This window comes from Nycticebus coucang, chromosome 5 (genome assembly GCF_027406575.1).
Source record: "Nycticebus coucang isolate mNycCou1 chromosome 5, mNycCou1.pri, whole genome shotgun sequence".
Classification (NCBI taxonomy): Eukaryota; Metazoa; Chordata; class Mammalia; order Primates; family Lorisidae; genus Nycticebus; species Nycticebus coucang.
This window is the reverse complement of record NC_069784.1, coordinates 13,835,331-13,859,368: the sequence shown is the minus strand read 5'-3', so window position 1 is coordinate 13,859,368 and position 24,038 is coordinate 13,835,331. Positions and strand designations below refer to the sequence as shown.

Genomic DNA, 24,038 nt, shown 5'->3' with positions numbered 1-24,038 from the left:
CTAAAAATAACCGATCTTTGAATGATTTTCTAGGCCAATACATAAACCAGGTTTTCAGCCTTCATTTTCACCTTGGGTTTCTATATGTTTACATACTAAGAGTACACATCAGATCTGAGGGTTTTCATGCTGTATTTTAAAAATATTTTTTATCTTCTGGCAATCATTTTCTTAATTACAAGAAGAAATGCTAAGACATATTCCAGAACTATTTGGACTTTTCAAAAATCTTCAGCTTTGCACAGTGTGCAAAGTGGTTAGGAAACTTCAAGTGAAAGTTGCAAAAATAGATTTGAACACTGGTGATGGGAAGGGCGTGTGAAAAGGCAGCCTCTGACTCCTTTACGTGACCTATTGCAGTTCATTTATTAAACCCCCCAGGCCTCTGCCAAACACCTGCCCAAAGAAGAAAAACCTAGGACATGTTTTAAAGTGGTATTAAAGCACGGGATTTTGAGAAGTAACAATAATATAGCGCCAAGCCGTCCTAAAATACACGGGCAGTGTAGAAACAATTAGAAATCCACGTTACTTTGTTTGCTTTTCAGTTACGATAAGCACCCAAAGATGAGACTATTACACAAGCTGTTTTGAATCTCTGAGGTTTTTCTCTGCTACTAATTAGAAGTACAAATACTTACTGCAATTTCCCTGTGGGCCATGAGAATAGCAAAATTGGTTAGGTGGCTGCATGCACATGTTGTACGAGTTTTATTAGTGTCAACCAGCTTGCAGCCCTGGGTAGACCAATATCCCATCATAGTTCTCTCTGAGTAGTTCCAGAAGGAGCAGTTTGCATTGAAATAATTGTCAGGCTGGGAAATAAAATGACAAGATAAAATTAGGATTTTATACTCTGAGATGGCAATAGCAATTGTTTAATATGTGTAAAAGGTAATTTAGATTAAACTTTGCATGTTTCGGACTATAAAGTTTTTCATCAGCAAAATTGTGGACTATGTTATACAAAGCAGATATCTAGCTTAACAGGGTTTTATAGTCCGAAACACTCTAAACTATGCTCTAAACTACCAAAGACTCATTTTACGCAATTAGAATTTCCATCTTATGATTTTACATATTGATGGCATGTTCATTAGAATCATTTTTTCCCCTTTCTGATAAGATTAGAGCTATGAATTTTTTCCTGAGGAAATTTTATAGGGACTAAGTATCTTAAAAATCCATTTTCTATTTTGGGCCCATTTTTGGTTAGTTCTAAGTGACACAGTGACAATCCCTGAATTGAGTAGTTAGTACATCAAAGCTCTTAAGAGCGAAATCAACGGAAGCAAATATAAGCACATAAATATATTTTCCTTTGCCCGTTCTAGAGATCCGCTTCATTATCTGTGGGCACTTAATTCCCTCCACTTGTAAGAGCAAAAACTCTGCAGATAATCTTCTAGCACAGTGCAGTTACTAAAGTGCCAACTTGCACTCTAAAGCACAGCAAAGGAAATACGTCCTGAAATCCTATGTTTTTTAAACACAAAGCTCAATACCTATGATGTCAAATATGGTCATTAATGAAAAAAAAAATAATCTGCCACACTAAAAAGAAAGTCCTAAGAGTTAGTATTCTTAGCTATCCCCACTGCTAAGGTAAGAGTTAATTTTCATTTGAAAACAAATTAGAGTCATTTACATTTTCCTGTTGATTACTGAATTAGCTTTCATTAAGAATTCACTTAAGTTCTAATAATCACTGAACCAAGCTCATTTAATTTTATGTTCACAGACTTAAATAAACTTGTGTCTCTGACCTAGTCCAACATTTCAATTACAAATGGAAAGGTCTTTTCTTTCCTCTCTCCCGTCCTCGTCCTCGTCCTCGTCCTGGGTGTGTCAGCTTTGCTTTCCTTCCTCTTTGGTTTTATAAACCCTCTACTACTTCATTAGCATACATTAACTTACATCAATGTGTGGCAGGGTGAAAAGCACAGGATCCGTCAGGTACACTCGGCTGGACTCCTTGTTGATTGAAACTGAAATGACGTGTGAATTCACAGCGATGGTGCTATTGCGCCCTATGAAGTCAGCACCCAGTTTTATGGTTGCGTTTTCTGTACTAAGGAACTGTCCCAGACTCCGGTAAATGATGAACACTAACTTTGCCAGCCCTGGGAGGGTAAAAATAGTTATATAATCTACAGGAAATATGCTTATGAAGAAAGTAAGATCCAATGAAATTAGAAGAAAGTGGCAAAATCCCTACAGAACCTTTTTTTTTTTTTTGAGACACAGTCTCACTCTGTCATAGAGTGCCGTGGCGTCATCGTAGCTCACAGCAACCTCAAACTCTTGGGCTCAAGCGATCCTCTTGACTCAGCTTCCTGAGAAGCTGGGACTACAGGTGCCCACCACAATGGCCAGCTAATTTTCCTATTTTTAGTAGAGACAGGGTCTTGCTCTTGCTCAGGTTGGTCTCAGACTCCTGAATCCATCTAGGCCTCCCAGAGTGCAAGGATTACAGACAGGTGTGAGCCACCACGGCCAGCCTGGAATCTATCTTTATTTAAAGTTTACTGGGAAAGAGTATGGCATTATTTTACATCTACTTTAAAATATTAACCCATTTTTGTTATATTAGGAATCAAAGATTCAGCATTTTGGAATTAATAGATTTAATTGAACAACAACAATAAAAACTCTTCAATGTTTAGAAGACCTCCAACTTACCATTCCTGCTGTTCTGTTTGACAGTATTTGCAGAAAGTTGGATTGAACTGCCTGCTCCTTTGATACCCAGAGGAAATTTAAAATCCTGGACCTGGCCTTCTGTACTGAGTACTGCAACTTCCAGAACTGGATGAGATAAAGGGCAAAGAGGAGGGGGGAAAAAAGGGCATTCTTCAAATTTAAAACTACAAAAAGGCAAATGATAACTGTATGCAAACTACTGGTTTCCTTTTGTTTACTCTCAAAATCTTATTGTTAAGACTTCAACAAAATCATGAACAAAAATTCAATCACTCCAAGAGGCCTAAACCTAGGCTTTTCCAAAATATTTTATATGACTATTTTAACATTTTCTTCATATTTTTATGTTGCTTATGAGCCAATTGTAAATTTTAGCCTATGAGTATGAACAGTGAATGAAGGTATAGTATGTAACTTTCAGGCTTTTATAGAAATCATGAAGGTCAACAGAAATATTTCAAAACGATTTCTTTTTTTCTGGCCACTTATGTTTTGTTGAGTGGTAACTGTGGAGTGACTGTTACTTGGCACCAATAAAACTAAAATGGATGTATGCCATATTTTGCTGTATACATGTAGAATGAATAGTTTTTCGGCCAACGTTTTAAGGGAAAAATAATTTCTTATGGAGATAGATGTTTTTAATTCTTTCATTTATGCTTAAAGTGTAACTCTAGAAAGCAATAATGATATCCATATGCAAAATAATACCCCAGAATATAGTAATCAGTTTTGCTGACCTTACACTGAACTTGAAACAAAAGCATTTTCAGATGACAAAGGGTGATGTATTTTTCTCTGTACATTTAAGGTGAGAGCTAGCAATCTAGCTGATGCTTTCACAAAAATTATTGGAAATTCCCATGTATCTTGAACCTGCTCTTGTGTTTTATAATTATTAGTTACATAAAATTTCTTTTACTATGTCAAAAAAGAAATCCTAAAATTTCTGTATAATGGACAAAATAAGTACCTAAATATAAACTAATGAAAATGTGAATTAAAAAATTAAAATAAAAATTGTTTCCCTGAAGGTTTGGGCCAAAAACACTAGCACACTGTACACGTGTGAGAGCATTATACCTGGCAAAATATGGCAAATTGGAATGCTTTCACCAAGTCTATTTCTATGAATGATCCATTTTAACATGAAAAAATATATAGGTCAAGTATGCAATAACAGATTTTTTTTACTTTCTAAAAGTAGTGAGACCAGCACCAGATATTTATGTCTATAAAATGTCTGTCATCTTCTTAAAACTTCCCATTAATTCTCATTAGTTACCATCAGGCTTTATGTACTTAATTTGGGCAAAATAAAACTCATTCCCAAATCTGGCCTGTGACCTGTTTTGGCAAATAAAGTTTTATTGGCACACAGCAAAGCTCATCATATGACACTGTGGATAGCAGCTTTACTGCTATAATAACAGTAAAGTATTTGCAAAAAAGACCACATGGCCTGCAAAGCCTAATACACAAACTACTGGACCTCTCTAGAAAAACTCCGCCAACTCCTGTAATCTAATCCAAACTTTAAAATTTCAAACCAAGTAGGCAAACTGATAAAGTCATAAGGAAAACAAGTAAATTGCACAGCCTTGAGAACATTTACCTGACCAACAAGGCCAAGGTTGGCTAACTTTGTTTTAGAAACATTAATAGGAACCACTGTCATTATAAATGTTTACTATCTACCAACAATTCTGATAAAGACTGCAATGTTTTACATCATTGTTGATTTAGATTTTTAAAAGCACAGAAAAGAAGGATTGCTTCTATAAAAGTTAGCTGTCTTACATTAACAGTTAAAATACAAGATTTTATTGATGAAATCTAAGGAATTATACATTTATTAATTTCAGATATTTGAATTTAAAAAGTAGCACATACTCTTATAAACAATTTAAAAACATAATCCACATTTTTCTTTATAGTTCATCCTCTCTCATGTTTGTATCGCTGTGGATAGCGATATAAACATGAGATATAAGTGCATATAAGTGCATAAGTTTGTACACACGTTCTCACAAAGAGATACGATGGATTCACCCACACTTTTCCCCTTCCATAAATGGGCTAATGCCATTGAACAGTATCTGTACAATAACCGAATATGAGTTTTTTTTTTTTTACTTTTCCACTTTTATGAAATGCATACAGATACACTATAAACACACATTTGGAATTTTTTTTTTTTTTCCCGAGATAGAGTCTCACTTTATAGCCCTTGGTAGAGTGCTGTGGTGTCACAGCTCACAGCAACCTCCAACTCCTGGGCTTAGGTGATTCTCCCGAGTAGCTAGGACTATAAGGGGCCAGCAACAATGCCCGGCTATTTTTTGTTGCACTTTGGCCGGGGCTGGGTTTGAACCTGCCACCCTTGGTATATGGGGCCGGTGCCCTATCCAGTGAGCCACAGACACCGCCCACATTTGGAAATTTTTTTATGGAAATAAAACACATGTCAAATTCCTGAAATACAAATTTGTACCAAAAGTCATGTAACTCCTGAAATTCCATCACAGTTGAGGTACTTAGTTTATTGATAAATGTTTGGAAAGATTATGCAGATGGGTAGGAGGATGACCTGCTTGCCTCATGATCAGATTCCATGTGTGGAGCAGGGGTAAAAGGGGAGAAGCAGAGTGACAAAAGTAACAGACTCTTTCTCATATTGAAAGAAAATATCAATTATTATTAATTACTCTTAAGAGAGGGTCAAAGAAGAAAATATTTTGAGTTTTCATAAAATATCCCAAATACAGATACACATTTAACAAGAGTTAATTTCATTCAAAAGATATTTGAATATTAAAGTTTAAAATATAATGTTCATAAGTGAAGAAAAAATAATCTTTTATTTTATTCCTAAAGTAACAGCATTATTACTACACATGTTAGTCGATATTTTTAAGCTATAAGAGAATGTAATAATCAACTTTATACCAATAAATAAATTTACATCAATCAGTATATAAACAGAAAAAATAAAAACTTTCCTAAAACAATAAAGCTGACTAAAAGAAATAAAAAACCCTAATAGTTTACAATCATTAGACAAAATCAACTGACAGTTAAATATATACTAGATTTTCAAAAAGTTTCAACTCATTTTATAAGATTTGTGTAATAATGCATAAGACAGCAAAAGGAAAGAAACCATACAATACTTTCACTCATTTAAATAATGTGAGAAAATTTTTTAAAATATACACATTTTAATGTCCTGAACAAATTAAGTTTAACTCAAAAAAGCATATAGAAATTAATACCTTATAAAATATAATTTAGCAAATTAAGAAATTAACGAATTTAATAAATTTCAACACTCACTTAATGTAAAAAAAAAAAAATACTTTATAAAATAAGAGGAGTAAAAGGAAAATAACTTGACCAGATAAAGGTTTTGTTACAGATAAATACTACCTATTCAAACACTGTTCTACCACAGGTTGTGTTAAGTATTGTTTTACACCAGAGGACCTACCTAATGCAGTAATTCAAGAAAAACAAATAAAAGGTATAAGGATTGCAAGGAAAAAACAAACTTATTATTCACAGCAAACAAGTGTACACGGCAATCAGGAGGGACTGTACAGATAGAACCACCAGAAGTAGAGGGGGCGGAGACAAGATGGCTGACTGGAGCCGGCTTTCCACAGAGGCTCCCGTCTACAAGGAGAGTTAAAGGATAGAAATTTAGCAAGTAACCTGGTGGATTAGAGCTGCACCAAGAGAGAAGGTTGAAGAATGCACATCAACCCTGCTAAGACGAGCTGCGACCCCAAGAATACAAACAAAAGGGGACAGGAGTCCCCTACCCCATGAGAACGGCTGGGAGTACCCCACAAACAAACGAGCAGAGTTCAAAGGTCCTCCCACTACACTCCATGGGAGAGACCCTCTAAAAACTAGACCTACCCCCTCTACTAGGGTAACATAGCATTCTCCTGCCAGGCATAAAACTGTATATATTCTCTACCTGCAACTCTGAGCTCCCAACACTCCCCTCCACTCTCACTCTGAGTTCTGGAGGCCTGTCCCCCAGGAGTTCAGATTTTTGGGGCATTTCTCCAGGGGTGTGGACAGGGCCTAAACTGCAACTGGTCAGTGCTGACTCTGGGTCACGGGAATGAGGAAAGGACGGAAGGCTGAGAGGGAACCAAACCAGAGCGGTGCCACAAGGCGCAGAACAGCAGCTGTCTTTTAGCAACAATAGGGCTCACTCCCGGATATTCTGAAGCCACACCCCCTGTCTCCCTGGGCAACCAGAGGAGGCTGGGCATCTACTCAGGTGGCAACCACCATTGAACAGACACAGGCCCCGAGAGTAAAGGATTTGCCTGAGGTGGTACTGGCCTGGGTAGAGCATGGGGACTAAAAAGGCACACACAGAGCACGGAAGTTCCCAGGGCGGTGCTGACCTAGAGGACCGCTTTACTGAGCCTAAGATGCACCTGGCCCGCAGGGGATCATCAGCCTATAGACAAAGGGAGACAGGAGCCTAGAACTGACAGGTAACTGAATACAAACCTGCAGGAGCAAAGACAGGGCCTGAGGCGCAGGCTCTGAGAACTCAAAACAGCTTCTCTTCTGCAGGGGAATTTAGCAGGGACAGAAACAAATTCCCACAAAGTTGTTCTGTTCTGTTCTGTCAGTAACATCAATCAGGGGCGGGGCTGGAAGTCAGTGAACACACCCCGGCCTCCATCAAGCACTTGAGATTGTCAGGCCTCACCTCCCCCTGCTGGATAGAGGCAGAGTGCAGCAGCTTGGCTGAGCAGAAATAGATTTCCTTGTGATTCAGGCAGGTGCAAACCCATTGGAGTATCTGTTCACTAGAGGCAACTGGGTCAGAGCCCTGGGGACTATCAGCGACTGGGTGTGACAGAGGTACAAGGTGGGGAAGGAGGCATCCACCTTCCCAGACTGATCTATTTGCTGGGTGGGCCCTCCTGACCCACCACAGTGGAGCAAGTCATATCAGAGTAGTCACCAGACCCCTGTGATCCAGTTGCCAGAGACCTTTTAAACTCTCCCACCTGAGACAGGTGCTGACTGAAACAATTGATTTGGACCTTTTGAACTGAGCCAATCGCCTGAGGACTATTCAGGTGGTGCCCCTGCTGTGTGGTTGTAGGAAGGTTGATTTTCCTTTTCCAATTGTTGCCTGTGGGGGGTGGGGTGACTTAATTGCTGGTATTTCTCCACAGCTGACACTTCAACCCAGAGTAACTGTTCCACTAGGGTTGGACAGAGACCAGCTGAAAACAACACAGAACCACTTAGCCCAACCACACCAAACAGGTCCCGTTTCTCAGGCCATAGCACTGTACGGGTCCTCAACAAAGCTCCAGGGGAAAAAATCAAACGGTGTAAAACAATCATGGGGCAGAATCAGCGGAAAAATTCTGGTAACATGAATAACCAGAATAGATCAACCCCCTCCCCAAGGAAAGATATGGCAGATGTAACTGAAGATCCCATTCATAAACAGCTAGCCGAGATGTCAGAAATCGAATTCAGAATTTGGATTGCAAACAAGATTAATAAAATGGAGGAAAATTTGGAAATTAGAAATTTGAGCAGCAATTCAAAAGTTGGAATAGGAATTCAAGGAGAACTTCAAAAGTTGTCTCAAGAATTTAACAAATTTAAAGACAAAACCACCAAAGAGTTTGACGCACTGAAGCAAGAATTAGCAGCCCTCAAAGATCTGAAAAATACAGTAGAATCCCTCAGTAACAGAGTGGAGCCAGCAGAAGAAAGGATTTCTGATATTGAAGACAAAACCTTTGAATGTTCCCAAACTCTCAAAGAGGAAGAGAAACGGAGAGCAAAAATGCATCATTCTCTCAGAGAGCTCTGGGATAATTCGAAGAAGGCGAATATCCGCCTTATTGGAATCCCTGAAAGTGATGAAGTGACCTGGCAAGGCACAGAGGCCCTTCTCCATGAAATTATGAAAGAGAATTTTCCAGACATGCCAAGAGATTCTCAAATTCAGATAGCAGACAGTTTCAGAACCCCAGGACGACTCAATCCCAATAAGACTTCCCACAGGCAAATCATAATTAACTTCACTAAAGTTAATATGAAGGAGAAAATTCTGAAAGCAGCCAGACTTAAGAAATCCATTACCTACAAAGGGAAGAATATTAGAATGACTGCAGATCTCTCTGCTAAAACTTTTCAAGCCAGAAGAGGGTGGTCATCAACTTATAATCTCCTAAAGCAAAGTAACTTTCAAACCCGGATCCTCTATCCAGCTCAACTGAGTTTCATTTATGATGGAGAAATTAAATACTTTAATGACATTCATAGCTTGAAGACATTTGCCATAATCAAACCAGCTCTTCAGGATATTCTTAGACCTATCCTCCATAATGACCAGCCCAATCCTCTACCACAAAAGTAAACTCACTCAGAAACTTTTGATCAAACTCCAACTTCCACACTGGCGAAAGGATTAAAAATGTCCACAGGACTTTCAAAAAACTCGATATCCAAAATTTTACCAGATTTATCAATATTCTCGACTAATGTAAACGACTTAAACTGTCCTCTAAAGAAGCACAGGTTAGCTGACTGAATACAAAAACTCAGGCCAGATATTTGCTGCATACAAGAGTCACATCTTACCTTAAAAGACAAACAGAGACTCAGGGTGAAAGGATGGTCATCCATATTTCAGGCAAATGGTAATCAGAAAAAAGCAGGTGTTGCAATTCTATTTGCAGACACAATAGGCTTTAAATCAACAAAAGTAAGGAAAGATAAGAATGGTCCCTTCATATTTGTTAAGGGTAATACTCAATATGATGAGACTTCAATTATTAATATTTACGCACCCAACCAGAATGCACCTGAATTTATAAGAGAAACTCTAACAGACATGAGCAACTTGATTTCCTTCAGCTCCATAATAGTTGGAGATTTCAACACTCCTTTGCCAGTGTGGGATGGATCCTCCAATAAGAAGCTGAGCAAAGAAATTTTAGATTTAAACCTAACCATCCAACATTTGGATTTAGCAGACATCTACAGAACATTTCATCCCAACAAAACTGAATACACATACTTCTCATCAGCCCACGGAACATACTTCAAAATCGATCACATCTTAGGTCACAAGTCTAACCTCAATAAATTTAAAAGAACAGAAATTATTCCTTGCATCTTCTCGGACCACCATGGAATAAAAGTTGAACTCAATAACAACAGGAATCTGCATACTCATACAAAAACATGGAAGTTAAATAACCTTATGCTGAATGATAGTTGGGTCAGAGATGAGATTAAGAAGGAAATTGTCAAATTTTTGGAACAAAATGAGAATGAAGATATGAATTATCAGAAACTCTGGGATACCGCAAAGGCAGTCCTGAGAGGGAAATTTATAGCACTACAAGCCTTCCTCAAGAGAGCAGAAAGAGAGGAAGTTAACAACTTAATGGGACATCTGAAGCAACTGGAAAAGGAAGGACATTCCAACCCCATACCCAGTAGAAGAAAAGAAATAACCAAAATTGGAGCAGAATTAAATGAAATTGAAAACAAAAGAATTATACAACAGATCAATAAATCAAAAAGTTGGCTTTTTGAAAAAGTCAATAAAATAGATAAAACCTTTGGCTAACCTAACCAGGAAAAACAGTAAAATCTCTAATCTCATCAATTAGAAAAGACAAAGACGAAATAACAATAGACTCCTCAGAAATTCAAAAAATCCTTAATGAATATTACAAGAAACTTTATTCTCAGAAATATGAAAATCTGAAGGAAATTGACCAATACTTGGAAGCATGTCACCTTACAAGACTCATCCAGAATCAAGTGGAAATGTTGAACAGGCCCATATCAAGTTCTGAAATAGCATCAACCATACAAAACCTCCCTAAAAAGAAAAGCCCAGAACCAGATGGCTTCACGTCAGAATTCTACCAAACCTTTAAAGAGGAATTAGTACCTGTATTACTCAACCTGTTCCAAAATGTAGAAAAAGAAGGAAGACTACCCAACATGTTCTATGAAGCAAACATCACCCTGATTCTCAAACCAGGAAAAGACCCAACAAGAAAAGAAAATTACAGACTGATATCACTAATGAATATAGATGCAAAAATATTCCACAAGATCCTAACAAACAGAATCCAGCAACACATCAAAAAAATTATACATCATGACCAAGTCGGTTTTATCCCAGGATCTCAAGGCTGGTTCAATATACATAAATCTATAAATATAATTCAGCACATAAACAAATTAAAAAACCAAGACCATATGATTCTCTCAATTGATGCAGAAAAAGCATTTGATAATATCCAGCATCCCTTCATGATCAGAACACTTAAGAAAATTGGTATAGAAGGGACATTTCTTAAACTGATAGAGGCCATCTAGCAAACCCACAGCCAATATCGTATTGAATGGAGTTAAATTGAAATCATTTCCACTCAGATCAGGAACCAGACAAGGCCGCCCATTGTCTCCACTGCTCTTTAACATTGTAATGAAAGTTTTAGCCTCTGCAATTAGGGAAAAATACGCGATCGAGGGTATCCATATAGGGTCAGAAGAGATCAAACTTTGGCTCTTCGCAGATGATATGATTGTATATCTGGAAAACACCAGGGATTCTACTACAAAACTCTTAGAAGTGATCAAGGAATACAGCAGCGTCTCAGGTTACAAAACCAACATTCATATTCGGTAGTCTTTATATATACCAACAATAGTCAAGCTGAAAAAAGTTAAGGACTCTATTCCATTGACAGTAGTGCCAAAGAAGATGAAATATTTGGGAGTTTATCTAACAAAGCACGTGAAAGATCTCTATAAAGAGAACTATGAAACTCTAAGAAAAGAAATAGCTAAAAATGTTAACAAATGGAAAAACATACCATGCTCATGGCTGGGAAGAATCAACATTGTTAAAATGTCCATACTACCCAAAGCAATATACAATTTTAATGCAATCCTATTAAAGCTCCACTGTCATACTTGAAAAATTAATACTTCTTTTTATTTTTCAAGAAAAAAACCTCAAATAGCAAAGACATTACTCAGAAATAAAAACAAAGCAGGAGGAAGCACGCTACCAGACCTGAGACTGTACTATAACTCTATAGTGATCAAAACAGCATGATACTGGCACAAAAACAGAGAAGTAGATGTCTGGAACAGAATAGAGAACCAAGAGATGAATCCAGCTACTTACCGTTATTTGACCTTTGACAAGCCAATTAAAAACATTCAGCGGGGAAAAGATTCCCTATTTAACAAATGGTGCTGGGTAAACTCGCCGGCAACCTGTAGAAGACTGAAACTGGACCCACACCTTTCACCATTAACTAAGATAGACTCTCACTGGATTAAAGATTTAAACTTAAGACATGAAACTATAAAAATACTAGACGAGAATGCAGGGAAAACCCTTGAAGAAATTGGTCTGGGCGAGTATTTTATGAGGCGGACCCCCCCGGGGGCAATTGAAGAAGCTTCAAAATTACACTATTGGGACCTGATCATACTAAAAAGCCAAGAACACAGTAAGTAAAGCAAGCAAACAGCCGTCAGAATGGGAGAAGATATTTGCAGGTTATGTTTCCGACAAAGGTTTAATAACCAGAATTCACAGAGAACTCAAACGTATAAGCAAGAAAAGAACAAGTGATCCCATCGCAGGCTGGGCAAGGGACTTGAAGAGAAACTTCTCTGAAGACAGGCGCACGGCCTACAGACATATGAAAAAATGCTCCTCATCCTTAATCATCAGAGAAATGCAAATCAAAATTACTTTGAGATATCATCTAACTCCAGTAAGTAAGATTAGCCCATATCACAAAATCCCAAGACCAGAGATTTTGGCGTGGATGTGGAGAAAAGGGAACACTTCTACACTGCTGGTGGGAATGCAAATTAATACATTCCTTTTGGAAAGATGTTTGGAGAACACTTAGAGATCTAAAAATAGACCTGCCATTCAATCCTATAATTCCTCTACTAGGCATATACCCAGAAGACCAAAAATCATATCATAACAAAGATATTTGTACCAGAATGTTTATTGCAGCCCAATTCATAATTGCTAAGTCATGGAAAAAGCCCAAGTGCCCATCGATCCATGAATAGATTAATAAATTGTGGTATATGTACACCATGGAGTATTATGCAGCCTTAAAGATAGATGGAGACTTTCCCTCTTTCATGTTTACATGGATGGAGCTAGAACATATTCTTCTTAGTAAAGTTATTTCAAGAATGGAAGAAAAAGTATCCAATGTATTCAGCCCTACTATGAAACTAATTTATGTCTTTCACATGAAAGCTATAACCCAGTTATAACCTAAGAATAGGAGGAAGAGGGAAAAGGGAGGGGAGGGAGGAGGTAGGCGGAGGGAGGGTGATTGGTGGGATCACACCTGCAGTGCATCTTACAAAGGTATATGTCAAACTTAGTAAATGTAGAATGTAAATGTCTTAACATAATAACTAAGAAAATGCCAGGAAGGCTATGTTAACCAGTGTGATGAAAATGTGTCAAACAGTCTATAAAACCAGTGTATGGTGCCCCATGATCGCATTAATGTACACAGCTATGATTTAATGAAAAAAAAGAGAGAGAGAGAGAATAAAAAAAAAAAAAAAGAAAATGCCAGGAATCTATGTTAACCAGTGTGATGAAAATTTGTCAAACGGTCTATAAAACAGTGTATGGTGCCCCATGATGCATTAATGTACACAGCAATGATTTAATAAAAAAAAAAAAAAAACTACCAGAAGTAGTAAGAATTTAGCAAAGCTGCTATCAACAAAATCAATTGTTTCTATACACTAAGCAACAAAACAATCAGAACATGTAATTTAAAAAGTGATACTATTTACTAGAAGCAAAAAGTGTAAGTTACGTAGGATTTTTTTAAAGTACAATGCACTAAAGGGGAGAAATACATAATTTTTAAGAAAATCTAAGACCAAATGGAGAACTACCTAATCATATATAATGTAATTATGTTTAATAATAGAAACTGATCTGGCACTTTTTTCAAAAATCAATCTATAAACTCAGTCTATTCTAAGAAAAATTCCAACAACTTTTTTGTCTGAAACTTGGCATATCGATTTAAAAGTTCATATATAAGACATATGCCAAAAAGCAGCCCACGCAAGCTTTAGAGGCTCAACACAAGTGACATTACTGAATAAACCTAAAGCTTCAAGTAATAGACAATCCTCCACGCAGACCAGAATCACCGATCATTAAGGAAAGGAATGGCTTATACACTCAAAGCACACCAAAAACTGTTTACTCATACGGGAAAAAGATCAAATTAGTTGCCTCTCACATGTGATAATATCATTACGAAAAATAAAGTTCAGGTAGATTAAAGATATGAATATAAAAAAGACAAAGATCTAAAGAAATTGTAAGATCCCTATAAACTCAATGTAGAAAAAAATTCTCGTAAGGAGAAAGCCAAGAGGAAAATTCTTTTTTCTTTTTGAGATAGTCTCACTCTGTTGGCCTGAGTAGAGTGCTGCTGTGTCATAGCTCACAGTAACCTCAATCTCTGGGGGCTCAACCTGTCCTCCTGCCTCAGTCTCCCTAGTAACTGAGACTACAGATGCTCACCATGATGCCTGGCTAGATTTCCTATTTTTAGTAGAGACAGGGCTTCACTCTTGCTCAGGATAGTCTCAAACTCCTGAGTTCAAGCAGTCTACCCATCTCGGCCTTCCAGAGTGCTGAGATTACAGGCTAAGCTACCATGCCTAGCACAGGAAATTATTTCTTTTTTTTTTTTTTTAGATCATTTCACAATTTTATTTTTGCAGCATTTTATCTCTTAACATGATGTGTCATTTAGCAATGGTTGTATAACAAACCACTCCAAAAGGCAGTAGGTTAAAACAATAAGCATATTTATTTTTATTTTTTTATATTGTTGGGGATTCATTGAGGGTACAATAAGCCAGGTTACACTGATTGCATTTGTTAGGTACAGTTCCTCTTACGTGTGTGCCACACCTTCTGGGGGCAAGGCAGGAAATTATTTCTTAAATAAGATACCAAAAATCACCAACCATATTGAATAGACTGAAAAATTTGACCTCATTGTTATACAAAACAAAAGATACCTTAAAAAGAGTTAAAAAGAGAAAGCACAGACAAGATAAATACTTGCAAACAATATAATCTTCAAAGAATTAGTGCCCAGAATTCATAGAGAAGTAAAAAGAAATACACAAATAGGAAAAAGGTTTAGAGAAGAAATTCACAGGAGAAAAGGCTAACATGGGTAATAAACGCATTAAGAGAGAGTCAACAGCATTAAGTAGTCGGGGAACTGAAAATTAAAACAATAATGTGATCAATTCAAACTAATTACATTGACACAATTTATGTCAATAATCAAGTGTTAGCAAAGATAGTAATGGTATCACTGGCTAGAATGTAAATTAGTAAAACAAGGTTAGAGACCAATTTGGGGGTATTTAGTGAAGTTAAAGTTGGGCAAACTATCCCTCAAAAATTCTATTTCTAGAGACGTGTGTGTATTTCTACAAAGGTAAAGGCATGAGAAAGAAGACATACGAAAACTTGCAGCTTTATTTACATCAACAAAAAAAGTGAAAGCCACTAAATGTTCATTAGTAGAATAGTAACATGACGGTGCGTTCTTAGAAAGAGAGATCCTGTAAATTTCAGCATGCCGTAATACAAAAAATAAAATAAGAAAAAAATTAGACAATTACATTTATAGTGTGAAATAATGTTAAAAATGTGAAAAGTATTAAAACATAGAAACTATTGAATTTACACCACTATGGCCCCAAATTTTTTTAAAAGCTTATTAATGCTAAAAAATAAAATAAGGATGATAGTTATCTCTTTCTTAATTTGATCAAGGCGGAGGCAGCCAGGGCACGTCCACCTTATCTATGGTTTTCTCCCCCCCCCCAGAAAATATTTGAAGTGAATATTGTGAAATAACAAGATGTGGCTCAGATGGGTGACTGCTGCTCAAATGTTTGTGCTATTCTCTGATTCCCTTTGTAGGCGTGAAATAATATAAGGTTTATTCAACAGATTTTCTGATACTGAATATACTTGGTTCATAGCAGAGCCATTTAGAGCCCATTCACACCCAATGGTATCGACAGAATTTTAAAATATTTCCCTGTCCTTCTATGTTTCAAATTCATTAGCAAGTGAGACCAAAGGAGAAGAACAGCATGCCGAGCCTAGGAAGAACCAAGGGCTCTGCTGGGAGGCCTGCAGCATTCCAGGCAGGGGATGCTCCACCAGCTGGGGTCCCGGGACACAAGGGAAGTGGAGCGGACAAAAGAAAGCAGAGCCAACGCCCAGGCAAGTGGCTGAGCAGCAGGAAGGAGGAATAAGCCTTGGGTGACTCTGGGGTTTTTGTCACAATATGTAAGAAATGTAAAGAAAGAGACACAATCACTCAGGCTGTTAAACGCATTAAGAAAATAAATAAAAGAGAATTTTATAATGGGTAGACTGTACATCATCTAACTAATCTTTTATTTTTAGATTAATATGAGGGTACAAATAATTAGTTGGCAATGTTTGCATTTGTTAGATAGAGTCCCTCTTGTAGTTGTGTTCCACACCCAAGAGGTGTGCCACAAATCCTTACATCATACCCAGCTCAGTAATCTTAAGATCACTAGGAAAGACAAAGATATGCACCTTGTGGTATGATGCAATATCAAGTTCTTGCCAAAAAAATAAATAAATAAACCTGGCTTGATCAGCATTCCAGATCTAATCATCAGTATACCAAACAAAGTTCAATGACAAATTGGGGATAAAACAAGCCAAATCAAGAACACGGGAAATTCTACAGGACAAATCACTCACATGATTTCTGCAACAACAATAATAAATATTTTTAAAAGAAGATGCAGGGAGAACTGACTTTTAATTAAAAAAACTCTCAACTGATATATCAATCAGATGGATTACATGGACTTGTTTGTATTCTGGTTCAAGAAAACCACGTATTAACAAATTCACAAAAACTAAGTAAATGCGAGCACATGTTTGTTAACTATTGAACTTATTTTTATAAAAAATTTTTAAATGTGATGATGGTATTGTGGATTTCTTTAAAAGTATGGGATATATATTAAGTTTTTTTACAGCAATAATAGTGGTATGTTATGATTTGCTTTAACATATTGTAGTGAGAGGAATAAGTTGCACAGGATTAGCCAGATGCTGATGCTAAGTAATGGGAATTTTTAATATAAATTGAATACTTCTGCTCTTCCCAAGAAAGGAAAAGTCATATTCTGAGGGAAAATACTCAGATTCATTTGTGTACCTGGAGCGGGTCCCCAGGTACACAAATGTTGACCATACTGATTACAAGGGTGTTCATCTGTCATTATATGCAACAAATATGTTTTGGTTGCATAAGTTATATCTCAAATATACATATATATGTTTAACAAAGGACATATCCAAAATATATAAAGAATCCTTATAACTTATTAGGGAGAAGACAACTCACTTAAAAATGGGCAAGAGGCAAGAATAGACACTTCACAAATAGTTATATGAATAGCCAATAAACACAAGAAAAGTTAGCAGCCAATGTTACTCAGCTATCACAGAAAGGCAAAATAAATCCACAAAGAGGGGCTGTAACAAACTACTAAAATGGCTAAGAAGGAAAGGACTGCCGGTCCTCAGCCCTGTGGAGGGGACAGAGCAGCCAGAACCTCAACACGGCAGAGCAGAGTTTAACCTGGAGCCATCACTGGGAAAACAGAAGCCCCAACGTGGAAGTAACCCAAATGTCCAACAAGCACATAGCCATACAAATTGTGGTATATCCTTATGATGGAATAATATTCAGCAATAAAAAGAATTAAGCTACGGATGCTCCCACGTATGCAAACAAATCTCAAAACCATTATTCTGCATAAAAGAAGCATGATCAAAAAGAGCACGAGGCTCTGCATGATTCCACGCCACTGAAGGTCGAGAAAAAGCTAAACTGCAGTGACAGAAAGCAGACCTGGGGCCAGGGATGGGAGGAGACTGGCAGCGTGGAAGCTTGAAGGTCCCGCCCCAAGTACACAAATGTTGACCATACCGATTACAAGGGTGTTCATTGGTCATTATATGCAACAAATATGCTTTGGTTATACCTCAAATTTCATTAAATCAGACATACATTATAATAGATACAATTGTGTGGTTTTTATGAGGTCATGTACTGTAAGGGTAAATCATGCTATGAAGTTAAACTAAAGATTCAAGAAGGAATCACTAAGGAGGAAAATCTGTTTCAATAACCTAAGATAGTACAGCCATGCCCTCAGAGAGCGAGGACATAAAGAAATAACAGGCCTGGATGGCGCCTGTGGTTCAAAGGAGTAGGGTGCTGGCTCCTACACCAGAGAAGGCAGGTTCAAATCCAGCCCCAGCCCAAAACTGAAAATAATAATAATAATAATAATAATAATAATAATAATAGGCCTTTTTAATCCTCATGTCTGAAAAGAGCAATACAAGGTTTAGGAAAAAAAGTGAACGGTTTCTTCATAATACATCATGTATAATTTTTTTCCACAGAATTGTTATATCTTAGAAATCAAAAGAAACAACTCTATTAGAATATGTAATATGACTTTCATATTGATCATTCCTGGGTAATCAGCCTACAGACACAGTCAGTTCCAGGTATCACTTTAGAGATGCCTATAAAATACTAGAAACTGCCATTCATAATATTTAATTGAAAATGAAAAAAAAAACTATAAGAAAAATAATTCTTTAAAATGCCAAAAAATATAGATATTAAAAAGATATATTCTGGACATTTAATTTTTCAGAATTAAATAAACGGGAATAAAAAAAAACTTGGACATACAATAACAGTATGTTCTACATATGTAAGGCTCATTTCTTGGTAATAATCGACTTCTGTAAAATAAACTTATGATCTTCAATTTAAATCCAGGAATTAATTTGATTTATGCCCATTTCTTCAATATATCCCTTTTCCTATATTTTTGATATAAAGTTCCATGACTTAGGTACAATTAGGTGTTACAATATGGCATCTTTGGGCACGTCTTTATTCAATATCTATTGCCCTAATGAAGTTAGCACTGTTTTTACTGGAAGATCTTTGATTTTTTATACATTTATGCTTGGGAACCATTTTTACTTCACTAAAGGATACTGCTTACTTCATCGGAATTCAACCTCGCTGAATAATTAACAATTCTAAATTGGCTAAGCCTAATAATAAAATTTTACTCTATTTACACTAAATATTTAAAAAATGAATTTCTACCTCTCCATGGTAGCATTTAAATTCTAAGTTATACCTCAAAACTATCTGTAGGTACTTTGCAATCTACGAGGCATGGGTTTCCTGCCTTTATGGGGGACATAGTGCCCTGACCACATTTTTATCTGAAGGCAGTTATGTTTAATATAAACATTTGGCTCAAGTTCTGTGTTCTAAAATATTTAACTGAAAGAAAACATTTCATAAAGTAATTTAAATTCATTAGAAACAATATTACACGAAACAGGAAAGCATTTGCCACAGTTTCCAAGCAAGCACTTTTATTACTTAAACAATCCATACTCTGGTATCTCAGCACTCTTATTTTCTGTAATGATTTTTCAACTGGGAAAAAAAAACCACACAAATATAAGACCAACTTTAATTTAATTTAATTAATTAATTACTATTATTATTCTTTTAAAGACAGACTCTCATTCTGTTGCCCAGGCTAGAGTGCCAGTCAGCCTAGCTCACTGCCACTGCAAACTCCTGGGCGCAAGCAATTCTCTGGCCCCAGTCTCCCAAGCAGCTGGAACTACAGGCACCTGCCACAATGCCCTGCTAATTTTTCTATTTTTAGTAGAGATAGGGTCTCACTCTTCCTCAGACTAGTCTGAAACTCCTGATCTCAAGGTCCCCCTCTCACCTCAGCCTCCCAGAGTACCAGGATTACAGGTGTGAGCCACTCTGCCCAGACTTAAAACCAACTTTTAAAAGACATAGGGGTAGATTCTGGCTTTTGCATTAGCTTCAGTAAGTGTGATCAATACTCTTATTGCTAACAGACAAAAATGATATCACAAACAAGAAATCTGGCACAGAGAAAAAGCTGGATAGATTTAGAATGGAGACACCATTCTATTCTTGTTAACATCTGCCTTCTAAATCAAAATTAAATCTGACAACAGATTGACTTACCAATATTTTCTGTGGGCATCGAAACCCTTGTTGGTTCTAAGAGATTGTCAGCTAGCACAAAAGCTCCTTCCTCCAAGGTATCGAGTAACATTGTTGCGGTGTGTGCTTGTTCAGAAGAATTCATGTGTTTCCATGATTCCAAAGCTTCAGGTCTCAGAAGGTTGTCCACTGTGTCAACAATTGCCTGCGTCCATTAAAAAACTATCATTAGACTTGTCTGTTCTAGAACCAAGATGATTTTCAATCACTGACTAGTGACAATTATAATATTTATCTGTCATGATGATTTAACTTTCATTTTAAGATGCAAGAAGACTTGGACAACACGTATCTGGTCAACTTTAAACCTGACCATTCCAAAATGAAACTAAGTGAACACAGCTGGCTATTATTTGATTTAAATGTAGAAAGGGGAACTGTTGCTGTTTAATCACACCTCAACTGCTGAAGAAAAAATACAACAATCAGTATCAGTTCTTAACCTGAGGCATTGTGTGTGTGTGTGTGTGTCAAAACTACTAACATCATCCTATTTATAACATCAAGATATGAATATTCTAAAAACACTAAATGTCTCTGGAGTAAATACTTACGCTTAAAAACTAAACAATATATATTTTTTTGCAATCTGACATAAAATAGTAACTAACCAAAATTGTGCCTTATAGACAAAGTAAAAAGAAAAAAGTGTTTTTAAAGTTTATAAATTATCTGCATTTTCACTCTTCTAAATTTTTGTCCAACTAAAAAAAAAAAAACACTTAAGAGTATCTCTTAATTCATTAAACAATGGTCTGCTTTTAAAGGAATCAAGAGAGCCATCAAAATATTTAAGTCCTGTACTTATTAACTTAATGAAAACAGAAAAGCAGGAAAAAGTCCAAATGAACATCCAAGTTTTAAGTATTCATATATGTAGGTTTAATTTATTATGGTGTAAAGTAACATTAAATAAAACATAACCCAGAGTCAGTAAATCAACCGGAGCCAGGCTCTTATACTTGCGGTAGCCATGTACCGACTATGCCTCACATAGGTGAAATTACTAAATTTATTTGCTGTAGTCATGATGTATCATTAGGATCATACATAAATTGTTTTGATCTAGTGGTAATCACTGTGGAAAAGGAACATACATTGTACAAAGAACAATAAAAACTCCTAGTTTGAGGTACTATACTGAAATGCACAGGGGGCTCAAGTTGTTTGAGGCCTCTGTCAGAGTAAGATTAATTAGCTTAATCCATCTTAACACCCTTGCTCTGCCTGCCTTGTGAGCCACCACAACCTTCCTGGCAGGTGGAAGATACTTCCAAGTGGTGTGAAAGGCTTTTCTCTCTCTCTAATGGGAGGTGGAATAGTCAAAATGCTCACGTTGAAAATGCTGCAGCCATTAACTAGAGTGGAACAGAAATTGGTCTGCGGAGGCCAGATTGATTAGTCACCAAGAAATACAGACTGGAGCCTCTAAGTTACAAATGAATCCTCTGTCACAAAGTGGAACTCGCTTCATTTGCATAGCATAAGCCAGCTTCTCATTTGTCATTTAAAGAACTTTATTGTTCTTATCTGAACAGAGGAGCTCACTGGAGACAGTGAAAATGACACTGGTCAGAAACCAAGGTCATGCTGGAATTTGCTCTGTATACACATAACCTGCTTTTATTAATGTGGAACATTGTTAACTCATTACTATTTGATCCTGTCTGGTGGTATCAAAATGATCATTAGCCTAATCATACTTCTGAAGTAGTCTCTCCCTACCAAAAAAAAAAAGGAAAAGAAAAAGCTATTCTTTTCCCACTGATAGATACAGATGCTTGTCCTGGCAACACGTCAATTATTACATTTCCTACATACACTGATACCTAAACTGAACTTTTGACCTTGAAAACGTCTCCAGACTTCAGCAGTTACTCCTTGCCCCTGTTAAACAGGCTAAAAGGAGACTTTCAAAAATTTACTGCCTCAAACAGAATTTCTGATTCCTTTTCATGTAAACCTTTTAGGTACAACAATGTCTAAAACTAACTAGTGAGATGCCTTTCCCCCCCCAGACCTTTCCAATTAAAATTACAATAGTGAAGTCATGGCTTTTGAGTAACCTCTGTTCTAGGAAACTACAGAAGTTCTTTGGTTTTGCTGTCATAGTATATTGATTTGTTTCTCAAGTTTTGATTTTACATGACTATAGTCCCCAGAAGAATTCGTTTAGAAAATAATTATCACCCCCCCCAAAGAAACTTCTAAAATTTACAAAACAAAAGTGCAATTGTGTATGAGGATTATGATCTACCACTAGAATCAGCAAGTCCCATTTCCACTGTTAACCTGAGGGTGTTTCCTATTACTTGGACAGGCCAGGGAGAAAAACCAGCTGGAGTGGACAAGGATTCTAAGCCAAAGAGTGGTCTTTTCTGTTCCTATTAGCCTGAAAAAAAGCAATATGTAACAGATACTGATGCCCCTGTCACATTATTTATATTTCATTTCTAGTAACCCATCCCCGTATCACCCTCAGTCTAGAAAGGACTCTTAAAAATTTTAGGACAAAGCCTCTATTATTTAAGAGTATGCCACATAGATAAGAAAGCAGTGACTTTTTCATGCACATACATTATGACTATACAGTCTTTGATACGATAAACTGCCAGGAATATATCATAGCTGTTTCACTCAAGTCGTTTTTATAAGCCACAGAGATGACTATAGGAAACAAAGAGATTATACAATCACTTTCCAATTAAGAGGATATTTCGTTAAAATTATTATGCTTTTGGATGATTGGGAAAACAAAGATTATTAAAATGATTATTTGCTTATTCTGAGAGTAATATGCCTGTGAAAAGCCAACATGTGTACAGCTGATATGGGGCACATTATATAATTATCAAAGACTGAAATGCACTGGCTCATGCAGCAAAATGACAAAGCGTGGCAGGTGGCTGAAGAGGGGGAAGCGGGGACAGCGCGGGAGAGATACCTTAAGGTAAGCCCTGCATGTCTTCTCTCGTTTTTGGAGCTTTTAAGTAAAAGAAAAGAAAATCAGAGGTTAGATCTATATCTGCTGAAAATGAGGAAAGAAATCCTCAAAAATTAAGCTGACGTTCTGGGGCCCAAAGTTTATCATATTTGTAAGTCCTCTGGGTGTGTGAGTCTGCGCTGACTACCAGAACTGCTTATTTACCGTTTGGGGTTGTATTCTGTAATGTGTACTAATGCAAAGTATGCTGACAAAAAGAGACAAAATACACACTACAGACAAAAAAACCCATTTCTTAACTCTGAAGAACCCCATTAGGCACAGATTTGGGGGGCGTAAGAACTTAATATAACCACAGCGAGGTGAAAAGTATCTAATTTTTGTCACAGTTGGAAAAATTAATAACACTGATAACAATAATTCCTTCTTCCCAAAGCTGCCAGTGAAAAAAAATATTTCAGTGACTAATACTCAATTTTGCTGCCATCGTAAGAGTTTCACGTATTGGCACACAAAGGTATAGAAACTGTATAACAGAGTCTCTGCCAGGGCAGATAATGCGTTCTAAAGAGACAGTACTGACTACAGTCAGGTGGTGAAGTCTGCTACCAACTAGGAGGTCTCTCAGTTAATTCACATCATTTATGCTGGTTTTGGGGGGGGGCCACGTTGCTCCTTTCTCTTCTGTAATTCTCCCTTGAAAAATGAACCGAATTACAAATTCTGTTTCTAAGTACACGTCCAGGGGAGCAAAGGTTTGGCCACTGCTAGAAGTACCAGGAGCTGCCGTACAGAATGTCAATTTCAAACACCAGGAGCTCTCCCTACCTTGTTATAACTCCGTCCAGCTGAATCCTTTTCACTAGGCTTCAGTTCCTGCAGCTGGGCATCAAGGATGTCCACCAACTGCTCCATCAACCTCACGGAAGAACTCACGTCCCCAGCAAACACCAGCCCTTTGGTATGTTTAGCCAGCTCATTGGCAAGGCTGACAGCATTTTCTCCACTTCTGATCTGAAATGACAATTTGTATTATCTCAGTCTACTTTCCTGTTCTGTTTATGGCTTCTAGTTCTCCCTGAGTACCTTTG

General features: G+C 36.9%; 1 protein-coding gene across 18 annotated transcripts in view; it reads right to left on the bottom strand.

The window, feature by feature from the left end:
- Window positions 1-24,038, bottom strand: part of ADGRL2 (adhesion G protein-coupled receptor L2) — a 581,138-nt gene that overhangs the window by 29,426 nt on the left and 527,674 nt on the right. For 12 of the 18 annotated variants that reach the window (XM_053591012.1, XM_053591013.1, XM_053591010.1 and 9 more), the window contains 6 exons: window positions 23,776-23,961; window positions 22,948-22,986; window positions 19,965-20,148; window positions 2,683-2,808; window positions 1,918-2,123; window positions 642-815 (listed from right to left, as the gene is read on the bottom strand). In XM_053591012.1, the coding sequence (XP_053446987.1) occupies window positions 642-815; window positions 1,918-2,123; window positions 2,683-2,808; window positions 19,965-20,148; window positions 22,948-22,986; window positions 23,776-23,961 (915 nt within the window). The remainder of the gene's footprint in view (window positions 1-641; window positions 816-1,917; window positions 2,124-2,682; window positions 2,809-19,964; window positions 20,149-22,947; window positions 22,987-23,775; window positions 23,962-24,038) is intronic. The other 6 variants (XM_053591014.1, XM_053591029.1, XM_053591016.1 and 3 more) reach the window with 1 other exon arrangement.